At 38.6% G+C, this 19413-nt stretch overlaps 1 protein-coding gene across 1 annotated transcript in view; it reads left to right on the top strand.

Annotated features, from left to right (window-relative positions):
• The first annotated feature begins 2784 nt into the window (after positions 1-2784).
• LOC125241502 (dipeptidase 1-like) overlaps positions 2785-19413 on the top strand; it is a 449138-nt gene continuing 432509 nt past the window's right edge. The window contains 1 exon segment of the mRNA XM_048150023.1: positions 2785-2816. Within this exon segment, the coding sequence (XP_048005980.1) occupies positions 2795-2816 (22 nt within the window). The 5' untranslated portion in view covers positions 2785-2794.

The following is a 19413-nucleotide window of genomic DNA, read 5'->3' as shown; positions in this document are numbered from 1 at the left end:
AATAATGGCATAAATAGTCATTGCACGTTCTATGCGTTTCTTAGAGCACACTGGAAATTGGATCAAAGAACTAAATGGATATACGGTGAAAAGAAAACGTAAGTGACATGTCAAAACAAAACATTATAATAAATTATATTTAAGTTTTGTTTACCTAATATTGTTCAATACGCTGTTAGTATTTTTCCTACCGTAAAAGATTATGCTTAAAGATTCAGGCCTAGCCTGGGAATAGGCCCGTGTTGGATATTTCTGCGGCCGCGGACATGACTAGGTACTTACGTTTAGATTTGTTTTATATGGCATTAACGGGACGGAGGTTTAGCGAATACCATATCACTAGCTCGAAGAACTTGTACCATTACTCCTATGTTCTTCAAAATTCCTTATATGCCCTGCCAGCACCAATTTATTGACTCTTTCTGTAGTCTGGGGTTGGAAGTAATGGCTTTGGAAACTGATTTTTGGTATTATATCCATGTCTTTATAATTTATCTACCTAAATTATACTTGAAATAGTAGCTCTTGTTATTCTATGTATTTAAAATTAACGAAAAATCGTTAAAATATAATGTTTGTTTACATGTCATTTTTTGACATTTTCCACTTCAACTTCACGTGGTAGTGGGCGTAATTGTCGTGCACGTAGCCATCGATCCTCTTTGCTAACAAGGAAACCCGAAGCCGAAGTAACTATCATTGCCGCTACGTGGCGAAACGTAGTCTGGCTCTGTCGCGCCAATACGCAAGAGCGATAGAGATATATAGCTGCTAAACAAATATTACCGTTAGCGTTTGTGCATTTCGTTAACTCTACGCGGCGAAACGCAGTCTGGCTCTGTCGCGCCACTACAAAAGAACGATACAGAAAGCTAGCTACACTCCTAGGAAGCATAAGAGGTTGTGACGTTGGCTATGCACGCAGAGCCTGTAGCTTAGAGTACAATAATTCTCTTGGCTAGAGAGTCAGAGCTAGTTACGTATCTTTCGCACGGAGCGGTACTATTGGATATAGGACCAGATCAGACCTGTCTTATGAATCTGGCTTCATTTCCCTATACGCGTGATGACCAGAGGAATTTGTTCCTGAATTGATGTTTTCTATGATAATTTGTATGTATAGTTTGCTCTATACACAGATGCATATGTATCGTTGTCTGAATACCCACAACACAAGCTAACTTCAACTTATTGTAAGACAGTCAATTTGTCTAAGAATATCCCTAAAATACTTCTTAATACCTAAACCTTCCATTTCTGGAGATTATGGGGTCCTTTTAAGGCAGGCTTAAGATGAAGCCAAAAACATATAATGTACATATATGCCGTTAAAGACACGCTTGATGACATATAAAACCCCACTACTTATTTAGTTACAATTATTAAATCAAAAGAAACTTTAACCACCTTATCTAAAATCGCGCACGCGATTATCGCGCGACTTTTCAGTCGCGCCAACTGTAGTTTCAAACTTGGTATTGTTAAAACAAATCGAGCCCAGATAAACCTGGCCAGTTGAGGTAGACCCCCCATCTTGTGGGCTTCGCTCTTAAGTGAAGAGGGTTATAGGGATCGTTAAGGGGTGGGAGGGGTCAAGATGAGCTGGCGGAGAGCACGTGAAGGTTGAGCAAGTTGTGAATCAATCAACAGAGCGAAGAGACGGGCGGCTGTGGTATTGCGCTTGCGTGGCAGTAGGGATGGGGGGAGTCGATGGAATTTTGAAGGTCATTTATGGGGAAGGTGTTGGTCGATAAAGTTGGGTTAACTTTGTTTAGGCTGAGAGCAAAGTTTTGGATAAATAAACATTAATATTTTTGAACCTATTGGAAGAAGTATTTCTTCCAAGACAGATAGATCTCCTGATAGTAAGCCTTTGCCCGTGGAAAATTTCAACGTGTAAACTGTAAGCCAATAGAAGGTGGCAGTAGGTCAAGTTCTTTTCTTGGAGGTGTGAAGGACGTATCAGTTCAGAAACATCACTGGCGAGGTAATTCACGTAATACATGTAAATATGACAAATTAATCATTATTACAAGTACGGCACGTAAGTTTAGCGGTGAGTGAAATGTGGAGGGGATAGCTGCGCATTGGACGCATACACTTCGCCCCTGTAATCGATCCCCTGAGAGACCTGTTTCTGACTTCTGCGCAATAACGGCCAGCGCTAAACTTGCGTGTCGCTACTAGTACCTAACTAAGTCCTACACCTTTTATTTTACCTGTATAAATACATACATATTTATAAAAGTGCTATTTTGTTAATAACAACTGTGGGATAGATGAAGTTACAACAATATGTAAGATGGTTGGTTTTCCTTTACAATATCCCTTGAATAACATGGTCAATCATCTCTCATATTGCACCTAAGAACGATTTGATAAATTCTTCAATCCATACTAATATTATAAATGGGAAAGTGTGTGTGTCTGTTTGTTTGTCCGTCTTTCACGGCAAAACGGAGCGACGAATTGACGTGATTTTTTAAGTGGAGATAGTTGAAGGGATGAAGAGTGACAAAGGATACTTTTTGTCCCTTTCTAACGCGAGTGAAGCCGAGAGCAAAAGCTAGTAAATTATATAATTACGCAAACATTAACAAATAAGTAATTTCTTTTAATAAACATTCTTCGCTAAAGAACTTGGTAAATATAACCTGTGAAACCTAAAGTCCCATTTACAAATTATCGATAAAATTTCCTCAGCATCCCCCCTCAGCACAGCACTGGCCGTCTGAATCCCGCCGAAACCGAGCGCTTGACAGTCAGTTTACCCGCGATACCCGACCCCGCATCAATGCCGCCCGCCGCTAACCCAGGTACGTCAAACTTGTTTAAAAAAAACAAAAATTGACAACTAAATTGTGCCAATTTTTTCTTTGAGATTTTGTAGAATTTATCTGTGTATTTTAACAGTGTATAATGGAGGTAATTAAGGTTGTTATGGTGATGTTTTCGTCGATTGTTTTGAAGCTGCTTCTTGGTTTGTAAATACCGTTAGCGTATTTTTCTTGGATTTTTTAAGGTTTTCTGTCATTTCTTTGGCTTACACAGGTACTGTAGAAATATTTGGTATTTTACTGGTAGTTTATTAAGTAATATTGAAAAACCAGCGAATTTAAAAAAGATAAAGTGTTTTTTTCCGTGCAAAAAGTACCTACACAATAAATATCTGTTTAGATACTTATCAAATTGACGAAAATAATATGTAACTATTTTTTGTGTTAGTGAGATACAAACGTATATTTTTTACAATCACGTTTCAGTTACAATGTTTTTGTCTCATATTTACATTATTTTTCTAACAGATTTTAAATTATATTGGATGTTTTATTTTTACAGCGCGTAAAGGTAATAACAGATAATTAAATTATATTATTAAGAAGTGTTTTTGATTTACTCTTAATTTTCACCCCATAATGAATTTTTGAAAAAAATCTCAGCAGTAATGTACTGTAAACGTGGTTGCGATGACCATCAATGACAACTGTCAACGAGCGTTTAACGGGAGTGTGTTTGTATTACGTTGCGGGCCGAATTAATTTGTATGGATAAAAAAAAATTCAATTTTAAGTAAAAGTTATCTAATTACGTCCTATACTCACCACCGTTAAGAGGTTCGCCCGTATTAGGTTTACACCCTGTATATATGTTTCAATAACAAGTCTTACGTTTTAGTAATTTGTTAAGATGTCAAAGAAACACTATATCCAATTTTTGGAATCTGATTCTTTAAATTAAATGCAGGTAAAATCTTTTTTATATTTACAGTTAAGTATAAATAAGTCTGAATACACAGCCTCAAATATTTTGCCAGAAATGCCCTCGTTCAACGAATTGTATTTTGCAGAATATAAAATAAATGGAATTTACGATCGCTTCAAAATAAAATACAATATTTTAATTACAATTTCAAAAAGCTTTTTTTTTCATTTCACTGTTCAAATAATACTCATATTTTTCATTTGATTGGAAAACAATGGTTTTGTTTTATAATATAAGTATAGGTATCGTTCTACTTAATATGTATGTATACGTAAATAAAATACATAAAACGTTTTGCAAAAAAAAAAACAATACAAGAATACCGCGACAATGTTGTTAGTAGCTTAAAATATTAAATATATTCACCGTGCTTTATTTTAATTTTAGTAAAAAAAACGGGGAAGGTTTTTTAGGTGAAAATACAATTCATGTTTCTATGAAATGAGTTTCTTAATTACGGTCTCTTATCACTTAGATACTTGTCTTAGATACTTAGTTGTTATAAAATAAAATAAAAAATAACGAGAAAAATATATAACAAACTTCCTAATGTTATTTATTTTGACATCTGCTGTCAGATAGTTGTATAAATACCAGGGTCTCGAAAGGAATAGCAAGAACAAATACCATGTCAAATAATCAACAGACGTATATTTATTCTACTATAAAACTATCCACACAATTACTTTCTCTTTCTCAAAACATCACAGCTAATTTTAAGTCTAATAGAATTTACATAAACATATCGTTAGCTAGTTTGCTAATAGGGTCAGCGACATCTAGCGGTGTACTTGAAAGAAAGCTAGACAACATGTCCTTCGTCTCGACCGCCCACCATGAAGTTTCTAGGTTGTCAGAATGAAAAAGAACACAAAATTATTGCACAACCTCAAAATGAAACTAGCAGGGGTCATTGCTGACAAACTAAACACAATGACATTTGAACTAAAATATGTAACTTAAAAACTAATTAGCCACCGGCAGTATGCAAAGCTTTGACGTTGGTCGCTTAATTAAGTTGTTTTTACATTTTAATAGTTACAACTCTGGTCAGTTGATCTGCGCCAGGATGTTTCTGCATGATTCTGCCGAAAGCCACTTGGAAGGAGGTAGATCATCCTCTTTTACTAAAACAACGTCCCCGACTTTAGGTTCAGGAACTTGAGTGCCCACTTGTACCGCTGTAAATAATGAGTTAAATACTCGTTTGACCAACGACGCCAAAAGTGTTGTAGCATCCGCTGGGTCAGTTGCTATCGCTTGAGTGTACTGATATTTGAGCTCTCGTAGTTGATTTCTGGAACCGTAACTAGAGGCTCTCCTATTAAAAAGTGACCCGGAGTTAAAGAGTTTGGCTCGTTGGGATCATTGGGTACAACCGATATAGGTCTAGAATTTAGACACGCTTCGATCTGGCTAAGTAAAGTCGCCATTTCCTCATAGGTAAGTGTCGACTCTCCTATAACTCTCTTGATGTGATATTTGGTGGACTTTATCCCTGCTTCCCACAATCCACCGAAATTTGGACTTTTAGGAGGGATGAAGTGCCACATGGTACCATTTGACGCCAAACTTTCAGCTACTTTTTGGACCATGCTTGACTTCTCTTTGTTAAAAAGGTCCTTCAATTCTTTAATGAAAGCTGTGTTCGAATTTAAGAAAGAGCGATATACCAAATAACTTTTATATAATTTGTCATCATCCTCCTTGCTTTATCCGGCATTTACCACGGCATATATATACATACAGCCTTGGGTCCGCTTTGATAACTAATCCCAAGATTTGGCATAGGCACTAGTTTTTACGCAACTGCCATCTGACCTTCCAACCCGAAGGGTACACTAGACCTTATTGGAATTAGTCCGGTTTCCTTACGATGTTTTCCATCACCGAAAAGCGACTGGCAAATATCAAATGACATTTCGCACATTAGTTCCGAAGGACTCATTGGTGCGAGCCGGGGTTCGAACCCGCGACCTCCGGAACGAAAGTCGCACGCACTTACCGCCAGGCTACCAGCGCTAGCCCTTCAGCTTTTATACCTACATATAATGTGTAAATGAATAATTTTAAGTATTTTTCAGTACAGATGGTGTTTATTTACGCACTAGTGCGAGAAGTGGTTCATTATATGCCAGGTCGAAACTTCTGAGGGCCATCTGTACTGAAAAACGTCGTACGATACACGTGCGAAAAGGAAATTCGTAACTCGTGTCGATTTAAAACACTCCCTTCGGTCGTGTTTTAATTTATCGCTACTCGTTTCGAACTTCCTGTTTTACGCACTCGTATCGTAATGTACTATTATTTTATCTCTGTTGTAAAATAAAAAATATATTATCCTCCTTTATTTAAATGCATTATAACCTACTATCTTTTTTTAATTTTTAACGACGATTCTAAACATTTTAAATGATGCGGGTTCAAGTCCCGCCGGAAGCGTAAATTTTTCCAATTTTTCCTACTATCTTTTCCCTTTTCCTCTCCTATTCGAAAATAGCGGAATTAACCATACAAACTTCCACCCCCTATTTCAGGGAAGTGGAGGGGGGGGGGGTAGAAAGTAGCCTATGTCACTCTCTATCCCTTTAAGTATATGAACTTAAAAATCTGGCCAATTCGTCGCTCTGTTTTGCAGTGAAAGACGGCCAAAGACGGACACACACACACTTTCCCATTTATAATATTAAGTATGGATAATATATGTGTGCAGATCACACCAATCCGGTTTCCTCGCTGAACTGCATTGACTCTTATAATGCTAAATATTATAATAATTTTCCTTATGCGCAATACTATCACGTTTAAAGGTATTCCCCTAATCAGAGTCTTGAGTTATTGACATTTTAAAAGTACGATACTCTCGTAACACCACGGTTATTTAATGTATGGAGACAGTGAATGGCGTGACCGTTACTTAGTGTACCCAAAAATAACATATACTTTTGTCTTTTAGCATAGAGAAATAAGTACCCATGGGAAGAGTTGTAACTTGTAACTCCATATATCAGTAAATGCGGGTTATTTGTATTGGCATAGTTAAGTGACATCTAGCGACAATTACGCGTCAATCACGCGTCGAATAGCGTGAATTTTATCAGTACCACTACTCGATACTAGGTGGCAACTGTGTCTCGTCTTGTAATAATTAGGGTTCCGTAGTCAACTAGGAACCCTTATAGTTTCGCCATGTCTGTCTGTCCGTCCGTCCGTCCGCCCGTCCGTCCATCCGCGGATAATCTCAGTAACCGTTAGCACTAGAAAACTGAAATTTGGTACCAATATGTACATCAGTCACGCCAACTAAGTGCAAAAATCCCCCTACATGTAAAGTGGGGGCTGATATTTTTTTTTCATTCTAACCCCAACATGTGATATATTGTTGGATAGGTATTTAAAAATGAATAACGGTTTACTAAGATCGTTTTTTGATAATATTAATATTTTCGGAAATAATCGCTCCTAAAGGAAAAAAAAGTGCGTCCCCCCACTCTAACTTTTGAACCATGTGTTTAAAAAATATGAAAAAAATCACAAAAGTAGAACTTTACAAAGACTTTCTAGGAAAATTATTTTGAACTTGATAGGTTCAGTAGTTTTTGAGAAAAATACGGAATACTACGGAACCCTACACTGAGCGTGGCCCGACACGCTATTGGCCGGTTTTTTAATATTAGAACAGTTTACAACTTATATTCCAAGCAGAAGGAATTGAAAACAGAATACTGATTAATAGAGGTATCATTGTAATATTAGCTAAAAATTGGTGAAAATTAGACTTTTCGTTCGTGGCGACATCTATTGACAAGTAGCAGTACTGATAATTCACGCTAGTTGACGCGTGATTGACGCGTGATTGTCGGTAGATGTCACTTAACTATGCCTATATAAATAACCCGCATTTACTGATGTATGGAATTACAACTCTTCCCATACTTATTCCTCTATGGTCTTTTAGTGACATTCTGTGGCACAGAAGTTTATTTATATAGAAGAAACAAGTTCATCTATTTGTATAGGGGCCGAGCGTGTCAAATTTTGTACTGAAGTTGTTTCTTGCCTGTAATTTTAAATATGTCTCAGGCTCTTGATTGTTCATAATTTTTTTATGTTTTGATTGACTTCAACTTACAAAAATTGACGCCCGAAAACTGCAAGCTGCGATTAAAGACGGACAACTCAGTGGATTTCACTGAGTTCATTTGACACGCTAAGTAGATACGTTTGCTTGATCTATGGTATATATGACATCTGTGTTCTGTGGCCTATTTCACAACAGTGACAATTATCGCCCGACAGTGACATTTCGCCGTTCATTGCCCGCTCAACAAGGAAATATTGACGCTGAGTAACAATGTTACTTATCAATCCAATACAAGCTTTCTTGAGCTTACCGTGGGATTCAGTCAATCTGTGTTCCTCTTATATTTATAATATATCAAGATACACGTGTCACATCGGTCGCAGAACCCACGCTGTGTCACATAATTTACTATTACTAGTATAGTATGAATTTTCTGAGATGAACGTTTCGCTTTTGCCGTAATCTGTTAAACAAAGGCCTTTGTTTCTATTATTCATGGCGGCTAGCTCCCGTTTCCACAGCACGTGCTTTTAGTCTCAGTGTAGTTAAAAAGCAACTATCATGATAGCAATAAGGTTCAAATTTATTAAACAGTTTGCAGTATGCAGGTAACTTTTTTTGAAGATGACAAAACGTGTTATCTCCGAAAGGGCTTTTTATGGATTTGAACCTTATTACTATCATGATAGTTCCTTTTTAACTACACTGAGACTATAGCACGTGCCGTTTAAACGGGAGCTAGCCGCCGTGAACAATAGACACAAAGGCTTTTGTTTAACAGATTACGGCTAAAGCGAAAAGTTCATCTCAGAAAATTCATACTATAATATAGCAAGTGTTTTTAACAAATTTGAAACGGTTGTCGAATGTCACCTGTTACTACAGACGCATTGACTACCTTTTTATAATGTTACTACCTTTTGCTCCGGCTTCGGTCGCGTTAGAAAGAGACAAAAAGTAGCCTATATCACGCTCCATCCCTTCAACTATCTTCACATGAAAAAATCACGTCAATTCGTCGCTCCGTTTTGCCGTGAAAGACAGACAAATAAACAGACACACACATTTTCCCATTTATAATATTAGTGTGGATACCTAAAATATCTTAAAAGTATAATTATGACGTGCTCATGACCCGATACGACCCGACAACTGGCAGGAGTCTGCGGCGGGTTGCCAAAACGTCTATCTCCTGATTTAGTATTTCGTGGCAACTCAGCAGCGAGCGGCCTGCCAAGTTCACTGTATCTTAATGGCGTAAGAACAGTTTGATTTTTTTGTTATTTTTGATAACTTTATCAATCATCGTCATCATCGTCTGATAAATGGTTTGATACAAACTTTAAAATACGTCACATTCGCTTTAGGTACAGTCAACCAATTGGAACCCTAGGCCACTCTACAACCATATCAAACTGACAAACAGTAAGAGATTTCTTACAATCTGATTTTTAACGTCACTATGACATAGTTCTACAGTGGCCTAGGGTTCCAATTGGTTGACCGTACATTAACGATCGGATGTCTGAGTGTAATGAGATGTTTCTGATTGAATAAACGTCATTTTAGACTTTGATCCACATTAATTGAATATTTTGGGTATATTATGGTCAGGGAGCGTACTTTTCGTGCCGATGACATCAATTTGACGTCATGCTCCATATAGGTGATCACAAATTGTTTTATTGTAAATTGTTAATCATTAGTCTTTAATCATTTTAAGTTATGAATTTCTTTGCACGGTAATGAATGCAAGAAGGATGGTGTGCTTTACGATAGAGATGAATTCGCTTCTCTACGTATTTATTGTAATGTGTTGTTAACAATATAAAACTTTGTTGTAATTATTCTTTGTTTATAACGAAATAAAAAAAAATTAATTTAATTTGTGTATAAAAAAATATATTATAAATATATTCACGTTTCACATTTCAAGTAGGTAGGTATTATTTATGCCACATGTAAATGGACTACTGTATTTGAAGTAATTTGTACACGATTAAAATGATTGACGACTAATGATTAATAATTTACAATAAAACTATTTGGGATCACCCTATACGGAGCGTGACGTCAGATTAATGTCATCGGCATGAAAAGTACGCTCCCTGATTATGGTTTTATTGGGCCGAAAGACGAAGGTGCACCATTTTAATATTACGAAAGTACCTAGATGGGTATATCGTATAACTTATGATAAGCAGTCTGTTTATGAAAAAAAAATCTGTTTATTTCTAAGAAACGTACATGCATTTATGAACTTAACTGCTAATCTTAGATTGAAAAGATTATTTGAGCGAGAAACAGCATGTAAGTGTAATCATTATAATACAATGACTTTAACATACACAAATATATAATACTAGCTTTTGCCCGCGGCTTCGCTCGCGTTAGAAAGAGACAAAAAGTAGCCTATGTTACTCTCCATCCCTTCAACTATCTCCACTTAAAAAATCACGTCAATTCGTCGCTCCGTTTTGCCGTGAAATACGGACAAACAAACAGACACACACACTTTCCCATTTATAATATTATTAAGGATTAAGGATAAGAATTATGAAATCAGATTATTTATTGCGTTAATTTTTTTTATTTCTGGTTTTTCTGTTATTTATGTTTGTTGTCAAAAGACAAATTTTACAAAGATTTATAGAGATGCCTTAACATGGGGGTGAAAATGTAGTATGTAATCAATTCCGCGCGCTAAAGCTTTTCGGTCGTTAATTTTCTACCGTGTGCGCAAAAATAGCAATTTCGTGGGTAATTACGAGGTGGGAAAGAAAAATGGCTGCCAGGTGTTGCAACTAGCTTTACGGACTAGTTTTGTACCTAGGGTTTGCTTACAATGGACGCCTTTCACTATTGCGTTTAAAGTAACATTGATACTTCATACTCAATATTTTGTGTCTGGCATGGTTCCATGGTTCTAATGCCTCATACTGATCTTAAACTTTTTTTTTTTACTTTAAAATAACGTGGAATAAAACAATAGTAACGAATTATATAGCTTATGATAAATTTAAAATGCGTCCCGACGATTCGCGCCCTATTATTTTCCTAAAATATCATTTATTCGTCAGTGGCATTGCCCCAAAACATTACACCATATTTAAAAGTGACCGTTAAATGTGTAAGGTAAGCACTTCTGTTGGAACATTACAATCTTCCTTAACAATTTTTACTCACAAAACAAAACGATTTTGTAGTTACCACGTAATAAAAAAAGTTTCAGTTTAATTACGTAGCTGTAGTGAAGTCTTTTTCGAGGCGCTTTAGCTTCCAGCTACTTATAAAAAATACGAGCAACTCAAAAAACAACATAAAATAAAACTAGTTTTTTAAAGGTGCGCGGGGCCCGAGGGCCCCGCGGTCTTTCTTGTTGCTTTTTGTTTTTTTGCTTTGCTTGTCTGTTTTTTTGCTTTGCTTATTTGTTTTATTGCTTTGCTTGTTTGCTTTAGCCTTTGCGTGCCTGGGAGCACTCTCTGCCCGCAGCTCGGCCTACGGCCTCGCGTGATTGGGAGCCTGTCAGACACGCTCCGGGCCTTCGGCCCTACGCGTAGTTACTGTGGGGGTTGTAGGGAAGTTGGTGCTTAAACACGACCCAATAGTAAAAGTGTCTTGAGAAGCTCACGACGGGCCTGCGGCCTGCGGCCTCCGGCCCGTCGTTTCGCTTCTCTAAGACATTTTTACTATTGGGTCGTGTTTAAACTCAAACTTCCAGGACCGCCGGCGAGTCGATCAGGGACGCTCCGGGCCTTCGGCCCTACGCGGAGCTCGGCCTTCGGCCTTCGCTGGGTTTCGAAGCTCCGCGTCGGGCCTTCGGCCCGCCGCTACGCTTATTATGACACTTTTAATTATTGTTCTGCTTGGGAGCACAGTCTGTACGCAGCTCGGCCTACGGCCTTCGCGTGCTTGGGAGCACTCTGCCCGCAGCTCGGCCTGCGGCCTTCGCGTGCTTGGGAGCCTCTCAGACACGCTCCGGGCCTTCGGCCCTCCGCGTAGTTACTATGGGGGTTGTGGGGAAGTTGGAGCTTAAACACGACCCAATAGTAAAAGTGTCTTGAGAAGCTCACGACGGGCCTACGGCCTGCGGCCTCCGGCCCATCGTTTCGCTTCTCTAAGACACTTTTACTATTGGGTCGTGTTTAAGCTCCAACTTCCCGGACCGCCGGCGAGCCGATCAGGGACGCTCCGGGCCTTCGGCCCTACGCGGAGCTCGGCCTTCGGCCTTCGCTGAGTTTCGAAGCTCCGCGTCGGGCCTTCGGCCCGCCGCTACGCTTATTATGACACTTTTAATTATTGTTCTGCTTGGGAGCACAGTCTGTATGCAGCTCGGCCTGCGGCCTTCGCGTGCTTGGGAGCACTCTGCCCGCAGCTCGGCCTGCGGCCTTCGCGTGCTTGGGAGTCTCTCAGACACGCTTCGGGCCTTCGGCCCTCCGCGTAGTTACTGGGGGTTGTAGGGAAGTTGGCGCCCCTCCCAGGGACGCTCCGGGCCTTCGACCCTACGCGGAGCTCGGCCTTCGGCCTTCGCTTGGTTTCGAAGCTCCGCGTCGGGCCTCCGGCCCGCCGCGTCGCTTTTTAGACACTTTCATTATTGTTCTGCTTGGGAGCATTCTCTGCCCGCAGCTCGGCCTGCGGCCTTCGCGTGCTTGATGGGAGCCTCTCAGACACGCTCCGGGCCTTCAGCCCTCCGCATAGTTACTGTGGGGGTTGTAGGGAAGTTGGCGCCCCTCTCAGGGACGCTCCGGGCCTTCGGCCCTACGCCTCCGCGGCACTTTACTTATATTTTTAGACACTTTTACTTATATTTTTTTGCTTGGGAGCACTGTCTGTACGCAGCTCGGACCTCGGACCGGAGCAATGACCGTTGGGCTGTGGAACGCTCCCTCAGGCTGGTAGGGAAATTTGACTTTGTCCCCTCTCGCCGCCGTTTTTGACTTTTCCAAAAATTTTTTTTTCTCATTTCTATTTTTGGCCCCCGCTCTTACCACGTGCCAAATTTGAACGCGCTCGGACCGAAAATAAAAAAAAAATTTGAAAGTCGGCCATTTTGAAATTTTGTAAATGCCATTCGATGGACCTCAGATAACTGTACAACATTAATTCAAGCACTATTAACCTTTTTCCTACCGTTACGGAGCTATGGGGATTTAAAAAAAAACCTCCATACAAACTGGTAGGGAAATTTGACTTTGTCCCCTCTCGCCACCGTTTTTGACTTTTCCAAATTTTTTTTTTCTCATTTCTATTTTTGGCCCCCGTTCTTACCACGTGCCAAATTTGAACGCGCTCGGACCGAAAATAAAAAAAAAAAATTTCAAAGTCGGCCATTTTGAAATTTGGTAAATGCCATTCGATGGACCTCAGATAACTGTACAACATTAGTTCAAGCACTATTAACCTTTTCCCTACCGTTACGGAGCTATGGAGATTTAAAAAAAGGACCTCCATACAAATTTCAATTGGCCTTCAAAGGGCGCCATTTTGAATTTTTCAAAATTTTCTTTTTGTATACTAATCTTGGGGTGGCTGTCAATCCGTGTGCAAAATTTCAGCGCGCTCGGACCATTTTGAAATTTTTCAAAAAAAAAAGTCGGCCATTTTGATTTTTTTTTAATGCCATTCGATGGACCTCGGGTGACTGTATAACATTTGTTTGAGCACTTTTCACTTCTTTGTACCGTTACGGAGCTATGGTAATTAAAAGAAAAACCTCCATTCAAATTTCAATTGGCCCTCAAAGGCCGCCATTTTGAATTTTTCAAAATTTTCTTTTTGAATATAAATCTTGGGGCCACCTTCCACCCGTGTGCCAAATCTCAGCGCGCTAGGACCATTTTGAAATTTTTCAAAAAAAAAAGTCGGCCATTTTGAATTTTTTTTAATGCAACTTTTTTCAACTCGGATACCTGTATGACATTTGGTCGAGCACCCCCCGGCTATCTCTTACGGTTTAAAAGTTGCCATACAAAATAAAAGTGGCCAGTTTTCCCACATTTGTAGCATTTTTCAATTTTTTTTTATTTCATTCGAATCAAGGCCGCTTGGAGATTCTATGACCAAAATTTGAGCTCTCCACGACAAACTTGAAAAATCGTCAAAAAAAAAAGTCGGCCATTTTGAAAAAAAAATGGCGGCGTCAAAAACTGCCCAGGGTCCTCTATGACATTTGGTCGAACACTCCCCGGCTAACTCCAGCCGTTTGGCCAGGCCGTCCAACATTTTTTTACCCGGAACCGGTAGACCGACGGTCTGATCTATCCGGGGTCGCAGGACCAAACTCTATACGACCACACCAAACACTGCCACCCGCAAAAACCCCCTCTGCCTATTTTTGGAAAAATGTCAGTCGGGTTGTAGCTTTATATTATATAGATTATATAGATAAAAACGCTTAAACGCTAAACAAATGGTAGTTGCTAAAAATTCGCAGTGTCAGGTTTAACTATGAACAAATTGTGTTAATTAAGTAAATATGTTAAGTTATAAGCGTAAAAATGAGCGTTAACTCGCCATCAAACGTCATAGTTTGGCGAGATATATAAAATTTATAAAAGTGTAGGTACATGTTGTTTTGAATAATAAATTAAAAAAAAAGTAATGGCGATTAATATTTTTATTTTATCCCAAATATAAAAATAGTAATCGCCGTTACTTTTTATTTTATCCCAAAAATTAAGCGCTGGTAGCCTTGCGGTAAGTACCTGCGACTTTCGTTCCGGAGGTCGGGGATTCGAACCCCGGCTCGCACCAATGAGTTTTTCGGAATTTATGTGCGAAATGTCATTTGACATTTGCCGGTCGCTTTTCGGTGAAGGAAAACATCGTAAGGAAACCGGACTAATTCCAATAAGGTCTCGTTTACCCTTCGGGTTGGAAGGTCAGATGGCAGTCGCTTTCGTAAAAACTAGTGCCTACGCCAAATCTTGGGATTAGTTGTCAAAGCGGACCCCAGGCTCCCGGGCGGCAAATGCCGGGATAACGCAATGAGGAATGAATGAGATTTTATCTCAAATATGTTTCCCGCTTAAAGTTCCGAGTCCATCAATCTAGTTCCCACTTTCGCTCATTCTGAGTCCCTACACGAGCCTACTGGGCCTTAAACTATTTCGCACTAAATATCCGGAACTAAACCGCTACGTGTGACTGCGCACCCTACTTTGATACGTCGGGTGTGAAACAATAGGCCGGGGTGAAAATATGGGAAAAAAATAGGGGTAATTTTAGCCCAGAATGGAACGTTTTTAGCGCAGATTTGTTTATAAAAAATAAAAATAAAACATTTATTTCAAGACAATTATTGCTCATAAAACATTTATTTCAAGCCAATCAGTTTGATTACATATGTTTATAAATAAATATTACAATTAAAATCAAAATTATAATTAATTTAGGTACATTAAATTAATTTAACACTTAAACATAAAAAATAATTTATTAAAATTAAATTAACATTAAAACATAAAATTATCTAACTAAAATTAAATTAAATTAAAACATATTTTTAAATTAAAGGAAAAATGGAAAAATTCACACCTCCGGCAAAGTGTTAAGATCTATTCTATAACGCCGCATTCACTGTATCTTTAATATATGAATAAACTGACAAATCGGAAATAAAACTATACTATGATTGGTAGCTTTTGCACATTGTAATTTTTCCTCAGTCACCCGTTGACCACGAACGCTGTAAAGTGTTCGAAACTTCGGGATGAATTGTAAATTCATTACGTCATCGTATACGCGATTTAATCCGTTTCCATAGTTTTATTTCATGATTAGATCGCGGTAACCTCTGACAAATCGGATTTATAGCAATCGACAAAGTGGGACGTTTTCCCGTGCACACTCACATATAAGCCACCGTGCCATAACACTTTTCGTTACATCTGGTTTTCGGTCCGGGTTTTTTTAACTACGGGTTTTTAAAGACTATCGTTTCACGTCAAAAACCAGACTATTTACCAAAGACATATATAACTCCGTATAGACAGATAAAGTCTAAGAAAAAAAACGTACTTCAGTACCATACAGAAAAAGGTACGGTGGCCTAGATGGCATTACACCTTTGGGGTACGCGCAGTTAGATGGCGCTAATTATTTGACATTTTAACACATTTCAAGCTAAGAATATGGGCCAAATTGTCAAAACTGAGGTTCATAAGTTTTAAGCCTGTGTCAAGAGATGGCAGTCTATGCACTGTGATGTGATTACACATTTTACTTCGACAGTACCTCTCTATAATACTCGATCCTCTTTGCTATTACTTATAAAGGTTCTTATGTCTTGAAGTTTCAACACGAATTTAGTACAGTCACCGGCATAAGTAGGTGATGATTTCTGTACCTTGTCGCTTTAACGTCGTGTATGAAATGTCAAACGAAATTGTCAAACGATTGAAAGCGACAAGGTACAGAAATCATCACTTATTTATAACAACTGTACTGTAGCAAATATAATTCCGGTTATATTTTATCCGAATAAATTTGAGCTCCAAAAACCCGCTATTCTTATTAGTTTCACTTCCCTCCTATAAAATAACAGAATCTCGGCGTTATCTATACCCTATAAAACTTGGATATATTTTTACGAGAGCCGAAACATATTTAAAGGAAGTGTTTATACTAGGAGACTTGTAAAAGATTTTCCCAGGGAAACATCTTTTTATAGAACACGAGCGTAGTGAAATGAGGCATTTTATGTTAAAGTTGATTGCATGGTTTTAAGAATAACCTAACCACAAAATTAAGATTCTGAAAAGTGAATAAGTGGACCGATTTTAATGAAACATCTCGACGAACTCAGCTTTCAAAAAAAAAAAAAACAGACAAACACGTCAAACTTATAACACCGGGGGGGGGGGGGGGGGGGGGTTAAAAAGTATATTTAATATAACGCTTTAAAATTTTCTACCACTCAATGATTATCATTAGGCTAAGTAAGCTTACACAGCCAGCGGCGCCTGGTCCATACAAGCCGATTCCCACCGGCTTGTATGGAATTGATTACCTACTAGTAAAGTACCTAATGTTAAGGTAGGTTTATTTTTGCTCAGTGTTGTTTAGCAAAAATTTTCACCAGCCGCCACTGATAGACACTTTAATATTGGAATATATAAGGTTAGACACATTAAGGGGTAGGCAGAGCATATGAAACGGTCAAGTTTCAGTATCACTCTCGGCAATTAACACTTTCGCTACCAAGAACCCGACTGTCGGGCACACCGCTCGTAGAAGCGTAGCCGATTACATGGGGAAACCCGTATGTAGCGAAAATGTCGTAGCGCCGCGTAGAGCCCGGTTTCGAAAGTGTTAAGGGGTTGAAAGAAGACGAAATTATGTCATTGCAGTGACAGGTTGCCAGCCTCTCGCCTACGCCACAATTTAACCCATATCCCACATTCCACTTCTACGTTGCCACGCGAAGTTGATTCGATTACTGAGCATTTCTTTTTTTTTCGCCACTTTTATGAAATGTGATATTTTTGAAAAAAAAAAATTATGCTATTTCTACTCAGAATCACTAGCTTTTTCAATCTTAGTAGTTAAAAAAATTGTCCCATACGTTTTTTTCTTATTTTGTTACCATTTTCCGTACATGTTGTGTGGGGTAACAAAAGAGGAAAGTAACAAAAATGTATGGAAATTCTGGGACACTTTTTGTCTCCCAGTGAGATTGAAAGTAGTACTCGTGATTCTGAGTACAATTGACCTAAAAATCCCTAAAAAATCAAAATAAAAAAAATGGCAAAAAAAAGAAATGCTCTACTAATCACTTCTCCGGGTAAAAAAAAACATCAACCTGCACTTGCTACTTCACAAAGTGTAAAAACAAGCCCTTTTATACAGGGAGGCCGCCACGGTCCATAATTTTAAATCTCTATTGAATGTTGCGAGATAAATTATTCGTGTTAACATAACCATGTAAGTTTTATTATCGTGTTTTCCTCGCCAAATGCCAGTTTAACTGTAACTTTATACAGGGTGAGAACGATAAACCCAGATTGTTACCGTATACTGAAGTCGTAAGGAGCAAACATTATGATATGACTTTATGTTAGATCCGGAGAACACTTTTTTTGCATATGGCATGCTTTATTTTTTTCAGTACAGATGGTCGTTTTTTTACGCACTAGTTCGAGAAGTGGTTCATTATATGCCAGGTCGAAACTTCGGAGGTCCATCTGTACTGAAAAACATCGTTCAATACACGTGCGAAAATGAAATTCGTAACTCGTGTCGATTTAAAACACTCCCTTCGGTCGTGTTTTAATTTATCGCCACTCGTTTCGAACTTCCTTTTTTTCGCACTTGTATCGAAATGTACTATTATATCGCACTGATGTAATTTACGATAAAAGTGCGGAAAATAAGTGTCAATTTATAATCCTTTCTGTCGTGTTTTATTTTATTTCCACTTCGCATGTGTATTGTATGAAGTTTTCAGTTCATTGGGTCCTTTGAAGTTTCGACCTTAAAAGAATCGTACCACTTTGCGAACTACTTAGAGTACTTAGTGCCATATTATATGTTCTGTGGTAGGCTGCTTTAGTTTATGAATTGTTTGCTGTTTCGTCTGTTTGTCTCTCTGAGTCTGATATTTAAAATATATCGAATTATCTTATCTTATTTTAAATCTGGGGCTCTTACGGATACACTTCAGACCATCGGGATCTTTTGTGCAATTACCGCCTACGATCCTAAGATCCTTCAGCTATTCAGGAGCTTTTCGGCCATTTCCAGATCTCCACGTATCGGATGATGAGGCTCATAGGTAGCTCTCTGAAGCCCTTTGGCACCAGGTAACCTGCTCCAAAGTTCTTCATTCTTTGTCTGGCGAGGGCGTGACATCCGCACATTATTGCATTTATTGTATATTGCATTAGATGTCTCACGGGACGGGACATTAGAGGTCTTCACCACACATGCGACAATCAGTGTTGTAAGCGTGTCCCATCTTGGCCAAAATTATTTTGACCCCGTAATGACCTGTGAACAGTTGAACACCCCCGTTACAATAGGAATGACGACTACATTTAAAATAAATGGCATTACGTTTAGTCCGTCAGTTAGATCGTCCAAAAATACTGAACACATATTTTTCGCTTTTTCTAATTAATGAAAAAATACAAAGATATAGAGCATCAAAATTCCGGAGTGGGGGCTTGTGACGTCACTTCTAAGTAAAAATTGTATCTAGGCGTGACGTCACGCGAAACAACGCACTGTACCGTCGTCATTTTTCGTTTACGAGAAAAAATACGTGTCTAAAATTCTTTGATAATCTAACTGATGGACTAATTAGTTTTTATTGTCGTCTCGCCTATTTGGAGTTGTCTTTTGCTCAGTTTCCCTAGCTTTCTGCTCCATCCAGAGTCTGCATAAAGATACCGAATTAGTCCCTGTTACGTTTCCCACTCGGTATAAAAGAAAAATAAGCAAAAAGTGCTTTTGCTCACAAGTCGTAAATCGGGTAAGACCTTGTTTTTGTCGTTTTATTACTTTATTATATTTGCAGTCAACGATTTCAGAATTATTCCGTTTCTTGAGGATATTTCTTATTTAAT

This window comes from Leguminivora glycinivorella, chromosome Z, assembly GCF_023078275.1.
Source record: "Leguminivora glycinivorella isolate SPB_JAAS2020 chromosome Z, LegGlyc_1.1, whole genome shotgun sequence".
Taxonomy (NCBI): domain Eukaryota; kingdom Metazoa; phylum Arthropoda; class Insecta; order Lepidoptera; family Tortricidae; genus Leguminivora; species Leguminivora glycinivorella.
The sequence above is the reverse complement of the archived record's forward strand: the minus strand, read 5'-3'. Positions and strand labels throughout refer to the sequence as shown.